The sequence below is a fragment of the Fundulus heteroclitus genome, unplaced genomic scaffold, assembly GCF_011125445.2.
Source record: "Fundulus heteroclitus isolate FHET01 unplaced genomic scaffold, MU-UCD_Fhet_4.1 scaffold_76, whole genome shotgun sequence".
NCBI lineage: Eukaryota > Metazoa > Chordata > Actinopteri > Cyprinodontiformes > Fundulidae > Fundulus > Fundulus heteroclitus.
This window is the reverse complement of record NW_023397208.1, coordinates 558,325-578,926: the sequence shown is the minus strand read 5'-3', so window position 1 is coordinate 578,926 and position 20,602 is coordinate 558,325. Positions and strand designations below refer to the sequence as shown.

The following is a 20,602-nucleotide window of genomic DNA, read 5'->3' as shown; positions in this document are numbered from 1 at the left end:
CAAGGCAGATTTTGTAAGGAATATCAGTTCAAAGCTAAGAGTCTTGCTTTAGTCTGCCACCGACTCTGATTAACATATTTCCCACCAGTCAGAGCAGCTAATAGAGATAAAGTGTGCTGTGCTCGCAACAGCTGCTCAGCCTCTGTAGACATATGCTTTCATCAAATCTTTTCTCTTTAAATCTGCCGGGAAATAATTGTCAGCTGAATGTCTGATTATTTCACAATGCTTTATTGAAAACTGGATAAACTATTTTATATCACAGAACTCCCATGTCAAGCGCGATTACCCAGAAAGCAGTTATGCTGAACGTACTCAAAACACAGGAGTTTGCCTTCATAACTCCTAATTAGGTAGGGCTGGACGATATAGAAAAAAAAGCACATTGATAAAATAGAAATCATATCGATAATTATCAACAAATTCAAAACGTATATTTATTTCCGGTCAAAATCAGAATTCAAACTGCTGAAAGTACTTTAAATATAAAACTACTACATACTGTGCAATAAATTATACGTTTTTTTAATTATGAATAATTTTCATTTAATCATGTTTATGTTGAGGAACCCATCTTGTTCAAGAATAGTACTGTCACCTCCCATTTTGTGACGTCACTCAGCGGACCCGCTGTTGAGCAAGTCCAAACGCTCTGTTGTTTGTCACCACGCACTATTTTCCAAGATGGCGACGACTGGTGTTCTGTACGAAGCAGAGAGTGATGAAGTACTTAGTGACAGTGATGGGAGTTCCGTGGAGCTATCATCATCCGATAGCGATATCGATTTTTTTAGAAGAGTTTCTTGACAGAAACTGGATTTATTTCCAGTGCAAACTCAGTCGGGCCCCCCAAGATATATATATACGCGTGTGTGTGTGCGCGCGCGCGCTCTCCGCTGCAGCGCTGGCAAAGCCGTGCTGCAGCGGAGGAGAGATCGCGCTGAAGTGATTTGAGTTATATTTGCCCCCTAGTAAATAGGGCAGGTGGTCATTATTGTATAAATATTAAAATATAAAAGCGTTCCAGCACATGCTGGGGCGGAGGGATACCACATCACATTTGGTATCCCTCCGCCCCCCATGAATCGGAAAGTTGAAATAAGCAATGTTTTTTCCACTTTTACCAGTTGTGTTGGAACATCCGATGGCCATGCACGTGGGCATTGTTGCTTCAGCAATAGCTCTTGCGAATGTCAGCGGTGAAGTCCTCTGGAAATCTGAAAAAATTGTTGATGATCGCAGCTATGTAGAACGGCTCCTATTGACTTTGCATGGAAAGCGGAGAGAAATGCTGTCGCCGCTTCCGCTTTTCCACGCCCCAGGATGTGATGTCAGACGGCCCTTAAGCCGGGCGTACACTGTACGAGTTTTTCAGTCGTGGTACTTATATACATCTCAAACTGTGAGACGGAACCGCGGGGTTTAAAAAGTTCACCACTCACGATCTGTGCGGCGCGACGCTCGGACGAGACCGGACTGCTCACACTGTATGTCGTGTCCCCTCTGGGACCGCTCGCTGTGGTGGCAGAGGCAGGCGAGCGACGGTAGGTGACAGGGACCCAGAGCAGGGGTTCGAGCCCAGCTCTGGCGAGGCACCGGGCGTCGGGGGAACGGAGGGAAGAGAGAGGAGAGACGAGACGCATCGGCGGCCGCGCGGCACGGCAGGTCGCCTGGCCCGCAACCACAACCCCCCCCCCCCGCGGACCGCGGAGGAGTGCCGAAACAGGCGGCCAGCGCGGACCTGACGGCTCGCCCTCCCCAACACCGGCCGGAGGTTGCTTCAGGGACGCCCGCTTCCCTCCCTCCGCTGGCGGGGACGGAGAGGAGGGGAGGGCGCCCCCTCGTAGCTCTGCTTGAACAGCAGGATGCGCTCACGAAAACCTCACGACAGCCGACTGAATTTCAAACATGTTTGATTTTCACCGATCGTCCGATTCCTGATCGGGAGGTAGTCGTGAGAAGCCAGTCCCCCCTCCTCCCCCCCTCTACGATCAAGCTGAAATTCGGCCCGATTCAAAAAATGCTCGCACGACTGAAGAATCGGCCCGAAAAGGGGAAAAACTCGTACAGTGTACGCCCGGCTTTACTGCCCAAATATGGGCAGTAAGGGCAGCCTCCATACACAGTGATTCAGATGACAATTTATGTTTTTAGTTTCTTATTGATTAAAGATAAGTTCATTAAATAACCACAAACGTATTAGTTTTAGTTATAGCTAATGATCCCCTGATTTTTCCTTGTTGACCGGACTTCTCCTTTAAAGTGCAGCCCTGGCCATCTTATGCTGTTGCTTAGTGACAAACACTGAATTCAAATTCAACCCTTTATTCAACAAACTTCTTACCAAAACTGCAAGTTTAAAAAAAAAAAAAAAAAAAAAGAACGCTTGCTCTCTGAACTCTTTGAAGGGGGCGGAGCGTTTCTGGGTCTGCGTTTGATTGGTTGGGAGGATGTAACGACTGTAATATTAACCTAAATGGTTAGAATGCAAAAGAAAGGAAAACTGTAATTCTATTGAACTTTTTATTGACCTTTTTTTCTATCATTAATATACGTCTATCGATCAATATATATTGTTATTGAATTATTGGCCAGCCCTACTCATAACTGTCCATTTGGTGACTTGAAATACATACAGAGTCCAATTATAAAGCCTAACATCAAGCAGCCTTTAACAGAAAGTAGATTACAGGAAGAGTGGGTGGTCTTTTCTCCCATCCCCATCGACCACAGATAAGCAAAGATGTTTGCGGACATGAGCCGGCAGAAAAAAAAAAAAAAAAAAAAAGTGACATCCTGCACAGTTTACCTCACCCACCGATTTAAACCAGATCACAGGCATGAAAGTGTCAGAAGCCCCCAGGACCTGGCAGGGCCACAAACATAACTCCAGCCATCAGGGCAGAGATTTAATACTAAAGAGGCCAGAGGAGGTTAATTACAAAATTACAGCTAAAGCACAGTATCATTCCTGTTAAGCAAGTGACCAAAAAAGCCAGCTGCCACACGCTCGCAAGGTAAAAACAGAAGCTGTTAAAGCTGGTTCGACAGATGTAATTAAATTTACTTAACGACCAGAAGAGCGGGTAAATGAGAACAATCTTTTCTCGATGAAATCAGGCAGCCATGACAGTAATCTCGCTCCTCATCAGAAAGCCGTCTCTGCGCAGAGCCGCTCAAACTCCAGGAAAAAAAAAAAAAAAAAAATCTATCAGTGGTGTATGAAATATATGAGAGGTCCACCGTCAACACAGATATCCCTGAAGGAAAAATAACGTATGGCAGCAATAGATTTCAGTGAAAATAAATTCCATCGAGAGAAAGATCCACACTGTCACGATTTCGCTTCAAACTCCTCCTCAAAAAGGATTCCAGACCTGATTTTTGTTGGAAATGCGGTCTCTACATGACTGCTTTATAAAAAAAGGACAATGGGTCCAGGGTCACCATTATGGGAATAAGGGCTAAATATCTTTAAGGGGATTTGGAATGCAGGAAACGGCAACGATATCCCTAAAGATTAAACATTAAATACTGTAAGCCATCTTGCATGGAGACGACACGCATTCAGTCTACCTGCTTACCGTCCAACTTAACTTTTAGAAAATGGTCAGGTATTTGAAACCAAGTTAAAGGCAGCCAACGTCCACATGCAAAGTGAGAAACGTAAAGAAATCCTGCCGAATAACTGCTAAATACGGTATTTACATTTCATATTAAAACTATGTTTTTGTTTTTGCACGGCTCCATGGCAACGCCTCTGAAATTCAGTTGGATGAACCGGAGATGCCGACAAAAGCAGGGGGTCTGCTGCGAAGCCTACGTCTTGACGTGGCGACGCATATCTGAGCTGGAAGCTAAATCACAATCAACTCTGTTTTGCCAAGTTTGAGAGTACAAACAAGACATTTGACTAGGGTTGGGGGGGGGGGGGCTGCATCGCCGAGCTCTCCTTCCAAAACACAAGGGCTAAGATTTCCTATTTAAGAGTGGTCCTTGCTTTCTGAGCCAAGCATTTTATTGCGTGCCCTCAAAAAACACCCCTCACACTTGAAACCCTCCTGCTTGCTTCCAGATCTGTCTGCCCCCCCTCCTCCCCTCAGTTTTTGCTTTATACCACCTTCCTCTTTGCATCCCTCTTGTTGCACTCCAAAGTCCTCCCCGCGCGAGGTAAACCTGCTCCCTTCACGCCTGTCCTCTGCTCGCCAACTCTTTTTGCTCACTTTAGGATGGGAGTGCCGGCGCTCTGCCTAGTAACAGTCCCGGCAAGCAAGAACGGTGGCGTGTGACTGCGCTGCTGTGGTCTTTGGGCTTCGCTCGTTCTATTCGAGCCAGGCGACGGCAAACGAGCAAAATCCAGCTGCGTATGGCGGAACCGCTTTCCAAACGTCTCACACCTACGACTAGAGGGTAGACCAGGGTTCCCACACCTTGGTGAACATCAAATTCAAGGACCTTTCAAGGACTTTCCAGGACCAATTTCCTCAAATTCAAGGACCACACGTGGCGGCATTTACCTACTGTGACCGCTGAATAGGTTATCATATTTTAATACAATGCAAATTCAATAAAAGACTAAACGGCATAGAAGTTGTTGGGTCAGAAGCATTGCAAGAAAGTGGACTTAATTTATAGCCTACATTGATATTGATCATATTCATAGCCTACATTTATATCCACAGTACATGGCTATGCCATACAACATTACATATAAGATGTACATTAGCCTACCGTTTCATGGAATTTTATGGAAAAAAGTGCAGCATTGAGATGTTCAGAATTATATCAATTTGTTTCACTTACTTTCATCTTTTATTAAGCTAGTTTTTGACTTCTGTTTAAAGTACCACGGTTGCCAGAAAGCTGCTCAGAGATAGATTTAAATCATTCTCAGGCTTTTGTTACCTTTGTTAAAGACACAATTTCAGTGCATTCAAGGACTTTCAAGGACAAGGTGTTTTTTTGGCTGTTTTCAAGAACTTTCAAGGGCCTTGAATTTATTTATTCAGATTCACAAACTTTCAAGGATTTCAAGGACCCGTGTGAACCCTGGTAGACTGTCCCTGACTCACGAGTGGCTTTTTTTTACAAGAAAGGTTAGACAAGAAGAGGAAGCTTTGGGTTGACAGAACAAAGTCCTCGGGTTATGTTTGGGTACAAGACAGGTTTTGAGTGAGGGCACAGTTTTGAGGGATGCACAGTCCAACATCAAGGACACTTGGATTGAAGATGCAAGCTCTGGATATTGTTTGACAGGACCGCGGCGCAATCTGCTCCCTTCCAAAGGCCGCCCGATCTCCTACACCTGAAGAAACGCAAACCTTCACCGGTATCCTCCGGAGAACACAAGTGCCATTTCATTTCGCATTTTTAATGTATATTAAAATGATAAAAACCCTGATATTTGTGAATGGCCTCTTGACAAAAAACAGGTATTTTGTATTTAATTTGAGCTTTGAATTCGTCTGTTGGCAGAAATCCATTCCCAATTCCCTCTGGGTCGCCTTTATGTCTCGTTTATTAGTTCTGCAAAGCTATGAAATGGCAGGTCTAGACGTGAGTCATTAGAGGACTTCCACATTAAATTTTATGACACTTGTGATGGCTCTTTAAAAAAACGGGGTGCAGTCCATTGGCTCAGAGCGAAGATTTGGTAAAAGATTCACTGTGTGTTGAAGAATAAATCTGGTAGAAAACACCTCTGAAAGATTAATGTTCAACTCCGACAGAGATGTGTGTCACGGGGTCGGCCCCGGCAGATCAGTGCACCGCGAGACTGCGTCACGTCAGCTCTGTAAACTAGATTTGGCAGAAAACAGAGCACACATGCTAAAAAGAACTAAAAACCTCTTTGGATTCAGGGGTTTTCATATCGGAACATAATTTTTACTTGTCTTTTTTTGACAAGAACAGACTCAAAAGGGAGAGCCATATTAGCCACACGTGGCAGCAGTAACTGCAATAAGTAACTTTTTTTTTTTTTTTTTATACGGAAAACCACTTTTATAGATTAATTAGTCTCCCAGATTGTTGTGGGGGGAATTTAGACCTACTCTGGTTTATGCAAAGGTCACTTAAGGTCCAACATTCAGCCTTTCAGTCAGGTGAAGGCTGTTTTCAACCAGGCATGTTATTATGCTTGAAATCACCGTCCAGCTGCATGACCAAAGTTCAACTCTCAGCCAGACGGCCTTGCATTTGACATTAAGATACTTTCCTTTACGGAGTTCATGGTGAATTCAGTAACTGTGAGATGCCAAGGTCCTGTGGCTGCAAAGGAAGCCCTTATCATTAACCCTCCAGCACCCTTGACAGTTGGTATGAGGAGCCGACAGCCCCCCCCAGCACGGCGCTGTGCATTACGGCCAAACTTCTCTGCTTTGGTCTGGTCTGTCCGCAGGACGTTGTCCCTGAAGTCGTGCAGTTCGTTCAGATGCAAATCTAAGCCCTAATGCAATGTTCTTTTCATAGTGGAGGCTTTCTCCTGGCAACATATTCAAATGAGCCATGCTTTTTCAGTGTTTTTCTCTACAGGGGGTTTTGCTCAGATGCCCACTTCTGGAAATACTAGCCATTACTATTTCCTGCTTGATTTTTTTTTTCTTTTTTTATCATTCAGTGATAAAAAAAAAAAAAAAACATTCTGGTAATTCCTCTCAGATTTAACAACTGGTTCTCCAAAATCCTTGCTAATGTTGCCCCCCCCCCCCCTTGGTGTTGAGCGGCCCACCTGAACGCTCCAGTTCACCATACTGCCATAACTCGTGTTTTTCTAGAAATGCTCCGTCCTGCTGATCTGTTGCTGAAGTGCATTTAATTAGCAGCAATTAACTGCCACTTTACCTTTGAAACCCACAGCTTTTCCTTTTTGGCTATTTGTTGTTGTTTGTTTATTTAATAAATAACATTGGAGAATTAGATTTGAAAAAACACCAATGTCTTTTTATTTTTTAACCAACTCTTGCTCTTTTAAACCCTAATTAAAAGATGGTCTCTTCTCCTTTTCCCATGACTGCATTTATTTTATGATTTTAAAAAAAAAAATCATCAAGGGCTAATGGTCCCTATTGGCTAGCCGTGGGGAATTTATTTATTTTATTAGCTTCTCCTTTAACTGGTACCGACATTTCTACTTCCCCTGGCTGGAGGCTACATATTCAAACTTGGACAGACCCCTGATTGAACAGCTTTCATTAATATTTAAAAGCATTGTGAGGGGAAATGAACAAAAAAAGAAAAGTCTGCTGATGTTGTCACACATCACCTAAACACACCATCACCATGGTTAAACATGGCCGTGTCAGCATCATGCTGCGGAGACACTTTTCCTTAGCAGGGAGGAGGAAGCTGGCCAGGGGTCATGGGAAACGTCTAGAGCTCAACACATACAGCCAGATCTAAAGTGGAATGACTGGATGAAAGAAAATTTATGTTTTAGAACGGCCTAGTCAAAGCACAGACCTAAATCCTAGGGGGAAAAAAAGAGACTTAATAAAAATACTTGAAAGTTGTAGAGCACAGATTGTCTCCATAAAATCGGATAGATCAGGTGAAACAATAAAAAAAAAAAAAATGCAGCAATTAAATGTTGGAAGAGACATGCAGATGACATGCATATGATAAAACAGCACCCAAAGGGAGAGGATATAAATGTGAAGCACTTTGCATGAAAAGATTGTTGTATACAACCTCTTCATGTTTTATCAAAATAAAAATAAAATTTAAAAAGTGTTTTAATAGATACCTCCTTGTCGAACAAGGATCATGTCCATGTAGGCTTGTTAGTCCCACTAAGACAAATCATAATTTTCTATTACATGAATAAAAGCCAAATAGCAAAGCTGTAGAAGGTGCTGTCCCTGTGTCTAAATGAGGGGTCTAAATGCTGCTGGTATTGGCTGTGCTTTTTAAATAATGAAAGTGGGTGAAAATTCTGCCAAATCATTGGTAAGGCAAATCAGTGAAAAATAATAAGAATTTAACTATTAGCATATTCCTACCGTATTAGCAACAGTAATCCCTAGAACCCCCTCCACATTTCCTTTATGCAACCCAGAGCAACTGAACGGTTCGAGCAAAAATCAATTCAAACAGCTTTTTCCCCCAAGTTACCCTTTTAAAATAGCTTTATGAAGAAAGTTGGCTTGACTTGACAGAGGATGGTAGAGATAGGGTGACACGGAGGCAGCTGATTCGCCGTGGTGGTGATTTCAAAAGGGAACAGCGAAAAATGAAGAAGGCGGCAAACATTTTGTTTTATTTAATTTTTTTCGTAGGACTAAAGAGTGTGAATATCAGCAGATTTGACTGATCTCATAAAGAACTCTTATGTTGCCTCTTGGTTTTAGTCTCAAAAACAAAAAAAAAGGGAATGATCAAAAGGAATAAGTCACTTTCTGCTCTCAGTGCTGAGGATCAGCCAAGGCCCCGGGAGGTTTATCCGTTATGCACAACCCGTCTATGTGAGCTCACTGGCAGAGCAGACAAACTACAATGCGGGCTAATTGCTCTGGCATTTTATGAAGCCTCTTCGTTCACCTGCGCGAGGAGAGCAAAAGCAGCCCTCGCTTCCTCCAGTTTAGTTCAGTGGATTCACAATAGCTCGTTAGAGGCTCCACACGATTCACACCAGGTAAACACGGCGCACTCTGAAAAATGCCACAAACATAAAGGGTGTTGAAAAAAAAAATAATTAAAAACACCAACACCACTCAAAATTTCCCCTCAAACACAAAAGCTTTAGTTGCTTTTGCCAGATGGAGCCTTATGAAATGTAAAGTATGTATCATACGAAGTAATCTGTTGTCTATTTTTGTTTCATCTCTGGCAACATTAAAGCCGAAGGGTATTGTCTGTTTTTGGTCTCAAATAAATGTGTCTGAATTACCTTAAAAAGGTTAGGGGGGGGGGGGGTTAGCCTCAGTGGCACTAATGTTTTGGAGTTGTCCTTGTTTTCCAACATTTTGGAACATTATATTCCAAACCGTTTCCAACATTTCAACAACAAAAAAAAAAACATCTTAAGCCAGATCCAGTTTTGGCTCTTTTTGGTGTGAGGTTGGTTGCTGTACAGCGTACGAAATACCCATGATGCTTTGTGACCTTGGCGGCACGCAGACTGATTCGCCTGTGTTGGAAATGAGGAGAAGTTGGGTTTTTGTTTTGTTACTCAATCAAATGATCTGTTGGTTAATGTGTTCGAATAACTATATGAAAAACAGATTTGATACACATGCTGTGCCAGGGTCTGGTTTTGTATTTTATTTTTAGTCGAATTGATTACTGCAACGGTGTCTTCACAGGTCTGCCTAAAAAGTGGATCAGACAGCTGCAGCTGATCCAGAACGCTGCTGTCCGCGTCCTCACTAAGACTAAGAAAGTAGAGCACATCACCCCAGTTCTAAAGTCCTTACACTGGCTCCCTGTATCTCAGAGAATAGACTTTAAAATACTTCTGTTAGTCTATAAATCCTTAAATGGCTTAGCTCCTAAATACATCACAGACTTGTTATCAGCGTATAAACCATCCAGACCACTCAGGTCTTCTGACTCCAGCCTACTCCACATACCTAGAACCAGAACCAAACATGGAGAAGCAGCATTTAGTTCCTATGCTCCACTTATCTGGAACAAACTTCCAGAAAACTGTAAAAGTGCGGAAAGCCTGAGTTCTTTTAAATCAACATTAAAAACACATTTGTTTAAAATTGCCTTCAACTGTCCTAGTTAACTGAATCACCACTTTTTTGTTCTATTTTCTATCTATGTTTTATTCCTACTTGCTTTTATTCTGTTTTATTTTGCTATATTTTAATCATGTAAAGCACTTTGCATTGTCTTTGTACTGAATTGTGCTATATAAATAAATTTGCCTTGCCTTGCCTTGCCTTGTATCAAAAACATGAGTTACATTACTTTTGGCTTAAAGGTGAAAATATAATTCCACTCTAACGCCTGTGACCTTTTGACTGGATTAATAGAAATATTACAACCCAATTAGTTAACTGAATTTTATTCTAACTACTAATAAGGCAAAAACATTCATCAAAGGATATTTGATGATTGCTTTAGATCAATGTGTAAAATATATTTTGTAATTGTACAATTTTTGGTAAAATGGATTGCAACTTTCTGCTGTTAATATGTGATATAGGGGGAAAAAAGGGAATTTCCCCAGAATTGTAGCTTCTTAAACGCTGTTTGTCTGACTAGTTACACATGCATGAGTTTAATGTTCTTAAAAATGCTTTTCAGATAAGAAAAATAAATTACTGGAATAAACCATTTTATTCAGCTCAGTTTCTTTAGCCAACGCCACATCTGAAAGCTACACCTGTAGAATCAAGATATCCTTTAAATAAAACCTTTCAGACAACACGAAGTAAGCTAAAAGTAACACATCACGCCTTGACTTATAAAGAAAATAGCGCAAGGTTACAGAAAAATGATCTGAGGAACACCAGCATGTCCACCTCTGAATGGCTTCATTTCCCTAAATGACATCATAAGTAGAGAAGTATTTATTTATTTATTGTATTTACCAATGTTAGATTTTGGATGATGTGAAACAGAAGCCAAAAAACAGCAGCAGTCTGCAAACACTTTTTCAAGCTTCTGCACACACACACACACACACACACACACACACACACACACACACACACACACACACACACACAAAAGGAATGTTTTTTCTCCCAATTATGCCCTAAGTTGGGTTAATGTATCATATAAAAAACCATAATAAAATACTGAAGCGGGAACAAAAAAAGGGAAATTAGTTCAAGGGGTGTTAATGCACTGCTCAAAAAAAATAAAGGAAGCACTTAAACAGTAATACGTAACTCCAAGTCAGTCACACTTCTGTGAAATCAAACTGTCCACTTAAGAAGCAACACTGATTGATAATCAGTTTCAGCTGCTGCTGTTCAAATTGCACAGACACGAGGTGGAAACTAGAGGAAATTAGCAAGACCCCCTAATAAGGCAGAGGTTCTGCAGGTGGAGACCACAGATCACTTCTCAGTTCCTCTGCTTTCTGCCTGATCTTTTGGTACCTTCTGAATGCTGGCGGTGCTTTCACTCTAGTGGTGGCATGAGACGGAGTCTACAACCCACACCAGAGGCTCAGAGCTGTGGCAAGAAGGTTTGCTGTGCCTGTCAGCATAGTGTCCAGAGCATGGAGGTGCTACCAGGAGACAGGCCAGTACATCAGGAGACGTGGAGGAGGCCGACAACCCTGCAGCAGGACCGCTACCTCTGCCTTTGTGCAAGGAGGAACAGGAGGAGCACAGCTAGAGCCGTGCAATATGACCTCCAGGAGGCCATAAATGTGCATGTGTCTGCTGAAACGATCAGAATTAGACTCCATGAGGGTGGTATGAGGGCCCGACATCCACAGGTGGGGGTTATGCTTACAGCCCAACACCGTGCAGGAAGTTTGGTATTTGCCCGAGAACCACAAGGTTGGCAAATTCACCACTGGTGCCGCGTGGTCTTCACAGATGAAAGCAGGTTCACACTGAGCACATGTGACAGTCTGGAGACGGTGTGGAGAACGTTCTGCTGCCTGCAGCATCCTCCAGCATGACCGGTCTGGCAGTGGGTCAGTAATGGTGTGGGTGTAGGGGCAACTGAGCACATCTGGGACACCATGTCTCGCTCCATCCACCAACGCCATGTTGCACCACAGACTGTCCAGGAGGTGCTGGGTGTGTTAGTCCAGGTCTGGGAGGAGATCCCTCAGGAGACCATCCGCCACCTCATCAGGAGCTGTTTATAGGGAGGTCATACAGACATGTGGAGGCCACACACGCTACTGGGCCTCATTTTGATTTGTTTTAAGGACATTACATCAAAGTTGGATCAGCCTATAGTGTGCGTTTCCACTTTAATTTTGAGTGCGGCTCCAAATCCAGACCTCCATGGGTTTAATACATATAATATCCATTGATAATTTGTGTGATTTCTGTTGTCAGCACAATCAACTATGTAAAGGAACAAAGTATTTAATGTGAATATTCAATTTATTCAGATCTAGGGTGTTTTATTTATTTGGAGCAGTGCACTTCTGCAGGTAAATGCAGGCTATATACACCCTAATATTCTTTTTTCTCTCTCTCATTTTCTTTTTGATCCACTGTATATAGGAAGATACACTGTATATAACTGACGCACCCTTTCCTACTTTTGGCACCTTCTCCTATTGAGCCGATGTGACAAGTGAATTCCTCCAATGTGAGATCAATAAAGACTATCTTATCTTAAAGTTTAACAGGAGCGTGAAAACACTCATGCACTGCCCTGTCCACGTCAATCCACGCCGGACACGCAGACTGAAAGCGGCATTCCAGGCACCTTTCCACACCATCATATATATATATATATATATATATATATATATATATATATATATATATATATATATATCCCTGGTGATGCCAGAGAAGCTCCGGGGTCCGTGCAGCGGACCTTGTTGGACTCCTTTCCGGGGATACGGCGCAGTGGCGGCGGCCGTGAATCGGTCCGACTCACTCCTCCCCGGGAATCTCCTCCATAATCCTGGCCAGTATCTGCTGCGCTTGCAGTCAGGGGGATTGTTTAAAAAATATATATATAATGCGGAAGGGGGGGGGTGGCACAAAATTGGCCACGCAAGCTTTATTTTGCCCGAATAAAACAAACATATTTAAATAAATAAATAAAACAGCCCGAGAGGGAAGGTGATGTGGAGCAGTCGACACTTACCGTAACGTAGGTTTGCGTGGCTCCTCTACCTCTTCTTGTTTTCACAGATAGGAGAGGTAAAAAAAATAAAAAAATAAAAATAAAAATCCACACACCCTATTTATACCAAAAGGTAATCCTCATCCGACTGAAGGGAATTAGCTCAGATATCAGCCGATGCTTCGCAGCAGCTCCTCTCGGCAGACCTCCTCAGCTGAAAAGAGCCAGCAACTCAGTTCCCCGTAAAGAGAAGAAGGCAACACTCCTTCTCCCCCCTCCGAGCCGAGCTCTGCTGGTGGTGGTGGTGTGTTTTTTTCTCCTTCTCCTTCTTCTTCCCTCCCTCTCTCCCTTCCTGGTATCCCGTCCACTCTTCCGACTAAACCTTTTAAGAGTTGCCGTTTCGCAGGAGCTCGGCTCACGTCGCTGTATATCCGCCACGCAGCTTCTGGTCTGCACACCAGCAGCTCTCCTGCTGAACAACAACTAGCGGCGGCGGCACAAGGCGACTGGCTGACAGACAGACTGGGTGGGCTCAGTCAGCCCCCCTCTCCTTCCTGCCGTGCGAAGCAAAGAAATCCTCCGAAAACGTCTTTCCACCCTTCTTTTAAAACACAAGTGACAAATGCGCCGTGCGCGCCGACGACCGGAGCGTCCACATCCTACTTTTTGTGTGCGCCGAAAGCATGTGATGGCAACATGGTGCGCCCTTTTTTTTTTTTTTTTTTTTTTTTTTTAAAGGGGAATCAACGCGTAAGTAGGGGTGGGTGAGGGTGCCGCTTTACTTTCTGGGAAGGATGCGCTGTGGCAATGTCAGGACACGGAGACCAAGCCCGGAGGCACAAGTCAGAGCCGGACTGAGGTGTAACTGAGCTTTGCGACCCCCGTGGAAAGCTTAAATTCAGAGGAACAGGTTGATAAAGTGCACATAAAGGCACACAGTGGCTTTTTTGTTGGGGGGCACAAAAGATTGGGGCTTACAACAGGACTGTAAACTCTACGTGAACATAGTGCTTTGAGCGATTTGAATAGGCCTACTTGTTTAAAAGGAAAAAAAAAAAGAAAAAGGGCAACAGTAGCTGTGTTTAGGCACAAGATTTTACGATCCGACTGAAAGGTAATCGGATTAAAGACAAAAAAAAAATAACCGGATTGTTCCGTTTATATGGGCACACAATCAGTTAATCCGATCATGGGCGTTCATATGCACCTGGTTTTATTCAGAATTGAACCCCTTTGACATGCGCAGTTGTCAAAGGTCCTTTAAATAAAACCACAGAAGAAGAAGTAGTTTCGTCTTTGCCGAACACCAAAAAATAGCAAACAGAGCGGTAGTGTGCGAGTTTTGTCTGTCTTCGGAGCGCACAGGATGGAGCTGCACCGGGTTTGAATTACAGTTGAAATGTAAATAATAATAACTTTAATGTTTCGAATAGAAAGGTTGTTTCAGGAGCACAGAGTTTTGCTCCCTGACATATTTCCGTCACTCAAAGCAGAAATATGTCACATTCATGTGCGGCGCACTCAGGCCAGCTAGGCACATTCTGAATAACTTGATCCTGACAAGCGTTTACATGCATGTCTATTGCATTGTCAGTCGGCACAAACCACCCGTCTCATTCGGATTATAGTTTCGTTACAATTGAGCTCAATTTGATCACAATATTCTGACTGGTGTGTTTACATGTCACATTTTTATTCTGATCGGCCGTTTATTCCGAAACGTTTTTGTCCATGTAAACGTAGAGGTTGTCAAAAAGATGAACTGAGCATAGTGATCCTGTCGTTGGCAGAGTAAGTGCTTCAGATTATACTGTATATCTCACCTTTTTACTCTTCTTGTCAGAAATAATTTCTGAGTCTTCAGATCTTGCTGCAGGTTGGTTTCATAAACAATAAAGTCATTGGTACCGCTCCCTCTGATGGGAGGGAATCAAATCAAACTCACGACCTTTCTGCTGCTAACAACTGCTCCTCTCTGCAAATTCCATGTTATGCTTTAGTCTATATGATCCAGGAAATGACTTAGCAGTTGTCCAGCGATCAGACTTCGACCCCTTCCATAAAGCGCTAAGCCACAAAAGGTCATCGCTACAGAAGCTAGATGTTTACACGTTGTCTGGTCGAGACCCAAGCCAGCGCATAGGTCTGGGACTCGCGTCAATCCCAAGTTCAGTGTGTTCTTGCTGTAAGCCAGTGTGATCGATAACAATGCATTTCAGAAGACTTTGATGGGTTCCAACAATAAAGGAACATGTACCACAAACAAACAAAACTCACTATGTGAGCCTCAGGCTTACTGAGCTACAACTAGCAATCCCAGCTTCCTATCAGAAGAATCAACCACAATGGTCGCTATGGTCGGACTTTCCCATCAGCAAGGCAAGGCAAATTTATTTGTATAGCACATTTCAGTACAAAGACAATGCAAAATGCTTTACATGATTAAAATGTAGGAAAATAAAACAGAATAAAAGCAAGTTAGAATAAAATTTAGAAACAAAATAAAACATGGGCGAATAGAAACCAAAAGCAAATATTAAAACAGTTGGACTACAAAGTTGAACTAATTATGTTTAAAACAATTTAAGTAGGACAGTCGAAGGTAATCCTAAAGAAATGTGTTTTTAATCTTGATTTAAAGGAACTCTGGCTTTCAGCACTTTTACAGTTTTCTGGAAGTTTGTTCCAGATGAGTGGAGCATAGGAACTAAACGCTGCTTATCCATGTTTGGTTCTGGTTCTAGGTATGCGGGGTAGGCTGGAGCCAGAAGAGCTTAGTGGTCTGGAGGGTTGATGCACTGATAACAAGTCTGTGATGCATTTAGGAGCTAAGCCATTCAGGGATTTATAGACTAACAGAAGTATTTTAAAGTCTATTCTCTGAGAATAGACGTATTGGATCCGATTGACGGCAGATTCTCACATCAACAACAGTAAGCTGTGATAAAACCTGTTTATTCAACACAGGTAAACAAACATGACACAGTTGTAAGAGTGCGTCTAAAACCAGTGTACTGTATATGTAGCGGCAGCAACTCTGCACGGAACAAATTAAAAGTGGTTGTTTGCATGTGGAGAGTACAGCTTTAACGGACATTTATAAGAGGTACTATGAACAAAACAACTGCTTTTCTGGCCGTCACCAAATTAAATTCATTATTTGCATTAATGAAAAAGAGGAAATTGAGAATATCCTGATTATTTTCATCCTTATGAGTTCATTAAGATTGTATGGACTTACCGATGAAAAATGTAAATGTTTAAAATGAGCACATTATCTAAAATGCTATTTATTTGCTAAATAATTTTGAGTGACACGACATTATGAAAGGGATGTTGGTGGTGTTGCACTTAGGCCAGAAAACTTTACAGGAGGTAACACAGTTCCAGTATGACTCCACATTTAATATGTATGTTAACTATAGACTTAAAGCATGAAAACTATGGAAGCCTTCATACAAATGAGCGGATGATGGACCCACTGTAGCAAACCTCACTGTAATTCTGTTTACGTGATCTTATTAACAGCTGGTTAATAAGACCCAGGCTTCAAAACCCCCTAAAACTTCTCTTTCGAGTATGTTACCCTGGTACAGGAAGCTGAAATGAGCTTTCTTCACAGGGCAGCTGTACTCACACCTCAGGGAAGGCAAGGAGCTCCCTCACCTGGAGGAACACTGAGTATAGGTACTTCTCCTCTACACACAAAGAAATCAGCTTATTTGTTTCAGTTCAAGATGCCTCAGGGGCTCTGACCCTTTAGAGAGTTTCCCGGCGTGTCCCACTGGGAGGAAATCCAGGGCCAGTCCCAAACTTCTCTGGAGTATTGACTATACGCTCCTGTTAAAAAAAAAAAGTCACCAGTACTCACTTTTTCATATTTTGGGATCGTAATCAGGTTTTATGTAGCATTTGAGAATACAAAATGAAGAAATAGAGACAAGTAAATTTAAAAAACATGTTTCATTAAAAAAAAAAAAAAAAAAATTGTTAGGCGTGCCAGTAACTGCTGTAGAAGTAAATAAAAATGCAATTCATGAGACATTTACTTTTTCCACTTAATGAACCATTGAATTTAAAGGCTAGAGTTTTTTTTTATATATATATATATATTTTTAGTGTGACATTGTGCTGCTGCAGTCACAATAACATTTACTTGAAATGTTATTAACATGTTCCTAACAGGTAATGCCAGTAACTTTGGTGTGTGCTCTAGTAATCTTGCCGTTTGTAAATTGAGAGTTTATAGTTGAGATAAATGTAGTATTTCCTTAAAGCTTTTCTTTACATGTATTTCTTCTGAATATTATCTGTAAATACAAAGGCTTGTGAAGATTTATCCCTTCATTCCCCTTGATAAAATTAAAAAACAATTTCATATTTTAATTTATATCTTCCTTTTCTGTAAGTTTCTGTAACAGTCTTACTTAACATGAGAGATAAGCATTTTTAATAGCCACCACAAAGTTAATCACAAGAGTCAAGCACAGCTTTCATTTTAATTAAATGGTTGTTAAATGCAAATCTTTCACCAATCACTAACTTCTTCTACAGTGGCTAATGAGCAGGCTATGCATTTCATGAACTCTTTCACATTAGCATTTTAATTAAAGCAAATATGACAGTCACAGTGAGCTTCAGACTAAGCTGAACATTTCACCTATTTAACTAAATGATAATGTCACGTGTAACTTCAGAACCTGTTTAGCAAACTGAAAAGATACACATATTCTCTATCTATCAGCAAACTATTTAGTTGTAGAAACTGAAAAAAAAAAAAAAAAACACAAATAGTGTCAAGAAATTAGCAAATGTTAGCAGGTTGTGCTAATTTAGCATGTTAGCATGACCGAATGGGTTTTCTGGCTTTTCAACTGAAGAGGAAGCATCTTTTTGCCCAGAGAAACAAAAATCAAAGCATCGTCTCTGCGTGTAGAATTTAACATTAACACCTGAATTCATTTTTGATTGCAACCCTGTAAATGATCTGCAGCAAATCTCTTAGTCATACACAATCGAGCATAAAAGGCACAATCAAGTATGACACTAAGGACAAACAATTTAGCTTGCGACTGGAGTCGTTTTATCACGGTTTATTGTTTAAATCTGTGTTCAACAGTTGCTGGGTGGTGGTAAAATGACTACAACTTCCCCCCACTGTCCAGGCTCATTGTGCAACACGCGGATTACCAGTTTGCTGCCAGTGTGGGGCTTATCCTTAGTTACATGCGCTCTCTGGGATTCACAATCAAGCTGAATCAGGATGCAGGGCTTAGTTAAAGAAAACGAAGGCTAACAAGACAGTGCCAAACACAAAAAGAGACAAGTTGGAACATGATCTGGTCATGCAACAACACCAGAGGTCCAGAAGCCCCTGTCCCATTAAAGTCAGTAAAAGTAAAAAAAAAGATTACATTAAAGATTAAATAAAGTTTACCTCTTGGGATAAAGAGGTTGACGAGAGAATCTTATATCACAGTTTATTGATCAAGCTAATGGGGTGTGGGGTGAATGTGTGTCGTATTCCTTTAAAATGTTTTATGTTTCCAGGTTGTCTCCTTTTATCTTTTTAAATGTCGGATTATTTTACCTGCTTATATAATTAAAAGTGCATCCATCCACTTCCTACACCTGCCAGATCCTTGCAGATTGGTTAAATGGCTGGTTTGTGTCAGTGGACGGGAGGTAGCGTGCAACCAGGTGCATAACAGGCAATACAGAAATACACATGCACAAATGTATTTAGAGGGAATGTAATTTAGTATAAAGCATTATGTGTCAGTTTTACAAGAAGTGTCAAAGGGTCAGTGAAACAGAAAACATCGAATGCTTTAAACAAGTTTTTGTAAGACCGGTTAGTGGAAAATCATGTTGCTCAGGCATTGGTCTCTAGATGAAGTGCTAAAAAGCTCAGAGGTAAGACTTTAATTACTCCCAGCCTTCCATCTTTCCAACAGCCTCTTGTTTTCCTGTCTCTACAATCAGCACAGCCAATCACCAATCTAGATTCCTACCCTCTTTGAACTCGATAACAAGGTTGTACGATCAGTGAAGCGGTAAGATAAGGAAAGATGAAATTAATTTCATGACTTTGTCTTCTTGCCGGAGAGCTATTTCACCGCTACTTTGAAAAGAGGAAGAGGAGCTAACTTTGGACAATGTGTCATCTTTCTGTCTACGTCTTTGGCTTGAAAACGTTTATTTCTTGCATAGGATTTGTAGGTAATATTTTTCTCATCGTTTCCATCTTCCAGACCGCCGTGTCCCACGTTAAACCGTTTGAGCTATTTCTGCTGGGACTCGCTTCAGCCAATCTAGAGGAAATTGTCATCGTAAACATCTACGACGTTCACGTTCTTGAGGTTTTCTCAGCCGCCGCCGGCTATTGGCGGTGTCGCCTGCTTAGATTCATGACTGTTTTTGGTGAGATCGCCAGCATCCTCTTCACCGTCGTCATCTGCATCTTCCGCTACCAGAAGCTGAGGGACATCAACCACAGGGGCAGCCTCCCGATTTGGCTGGACAGCGTCACGTCTGCCGGGATGATGAGCGGAGTCTGCGTGACGCTCTCCACCCTTGTCAGTCTCCCAGTGTTTGTCACCCTTCAAGAATCTGTGGAAAACACGACGGTAAACAGTGGTGGTTGCCCTCCCGACCTCTTTCAGTGCGGTGAGAATTACTGTCCGACCCTCAACCGCGTGTATAAATACCTGATGATGATCCTCTGCCACCTGCTGCCCCTGATCATTGTCACGGTCACCAGCTGCCTGACCATCACAGTACTCCTGAGACAGATTTATTCGGTGACACCGGCGAATGACGCCAGATGCCCAGACCACCCCAGTGGGAAGAGTCATGGACTCCAGCGAAGTACGGTGGCTGTGGTGGCAGCCATGGCATTATTTCAGGTAGACTGGACTCTCTACCTAATCCTTGAATGGACTTTAAGACCCAGTGACAAGCATTTTATGGATGAAATCAAGTTCTTTATCTCCACCTCTTATATGTCTATTAGTCCATATGTGTATGGGATAGGGAGTCATTTGTTTTCTCTTGAAAAGTGCAGACCGTGTTTTAAACTTTGAACCAGCTTTGCTGTTAAATTCTTTATCAATTCAGAGCTGTTATTTTTTTTTACTATGAAATGGTAGTGAGGAAATTAGTATTTTTAGCAGCTAACAAAACTATGTCACATTTAACCTTGAACCATTACTGTAATAAATGGATTAAAAGACAGATTTACGTATACTGCCAAATTCTGGCCCCTCTATAGGGGAAAATATTTTCAATCATTTCTTAGCAAGATTTCAGCGTCTATGTATTAAATTTAGTCTAAGCGGCAGAACCGTTCCAAACAGCCCAGCATGTGAAGGCGGTATAGTACCTTAAATGAATAAAGCAGAGAGGCGTTTAGTCTTGTGAGCAGAGCATCATGATCTTAGTGTGCATGGTGATAAGAAGCAAATCATTTTGTACAAAACCCGAAACAAAACAGCTGGAGACAGCTCAGCTGTTTCTGCACATCAATGACTCCTGTGTGCTAATAGATATATTGTTTTCATCTTAAGCTTTCCTGATAGCATCAGTAGAAAGTCATCCTAGTGAAATTCGTTCAACATCAATCTCCCAGCTGTCCAATTAATCTGATTGTAACTTTGGCTGTGTAAATCAGACCTGATCCAGATATAATGACGTAATTATTACTGTTTATACTTCTCAATAATGTAATTCCGAATATGATAAACATGCAAAGATAAGGAAAAAGGTAAACTGTGTTTGATTCTAGGAAGTGAGTTTACATGCATTTGAACTAAATCTGTAAGAGCTTGCTCAGCTTCTTTACCCCAGGAGCTTTGCCCATAGATTTGTATTTGAG

The 20,602-nt window shown here is 41.9% G+C and overlaps 2 protein-coding genes across 2 annotated transcripts in view; one reads left to right on the top strand and one right to left on the bottom strand.

Moving 5' to 3' along the window:
• LOC105929084 (bromo adjacent homology domain-containing 1 protein) overlaps window positions 1-13,551 on the bottom strand; it is a 55,226-nt gene extending 41,675 nt beyond the window's left edge. Inside the window, exon 1 of the mRNA XM_012866700.3 lies at window positions 12,748-13,551. The gene's annotated coding sequence lies outside the window, so the exon portion shown is untranslated. The remainder of the gene's footprint in view (window positions 1-12,747) is intronic.
• LOC110368761 (gonadotropin-releasing hormone receptor) lies at window positions 11,180-19,921 on the top strand. The gene is made up of 3 exons (XM_036134181.1): window positions 11,180-11,185; window positions 13,520-13,585; window positions 18,981-19,921. The coding sequence occupies exons 1-3, from the start codon at window positions 11,180-11,182 to the stop codon at window positions 19,809-19,811; spliced, it is 903 nt and encodes a 300-aa protein (XP_035990074.1). The 3' UTR covers window positions 19,812-19,921.
• Window positions 19,922-20,602: the final 681 nt, after the last annotated feature.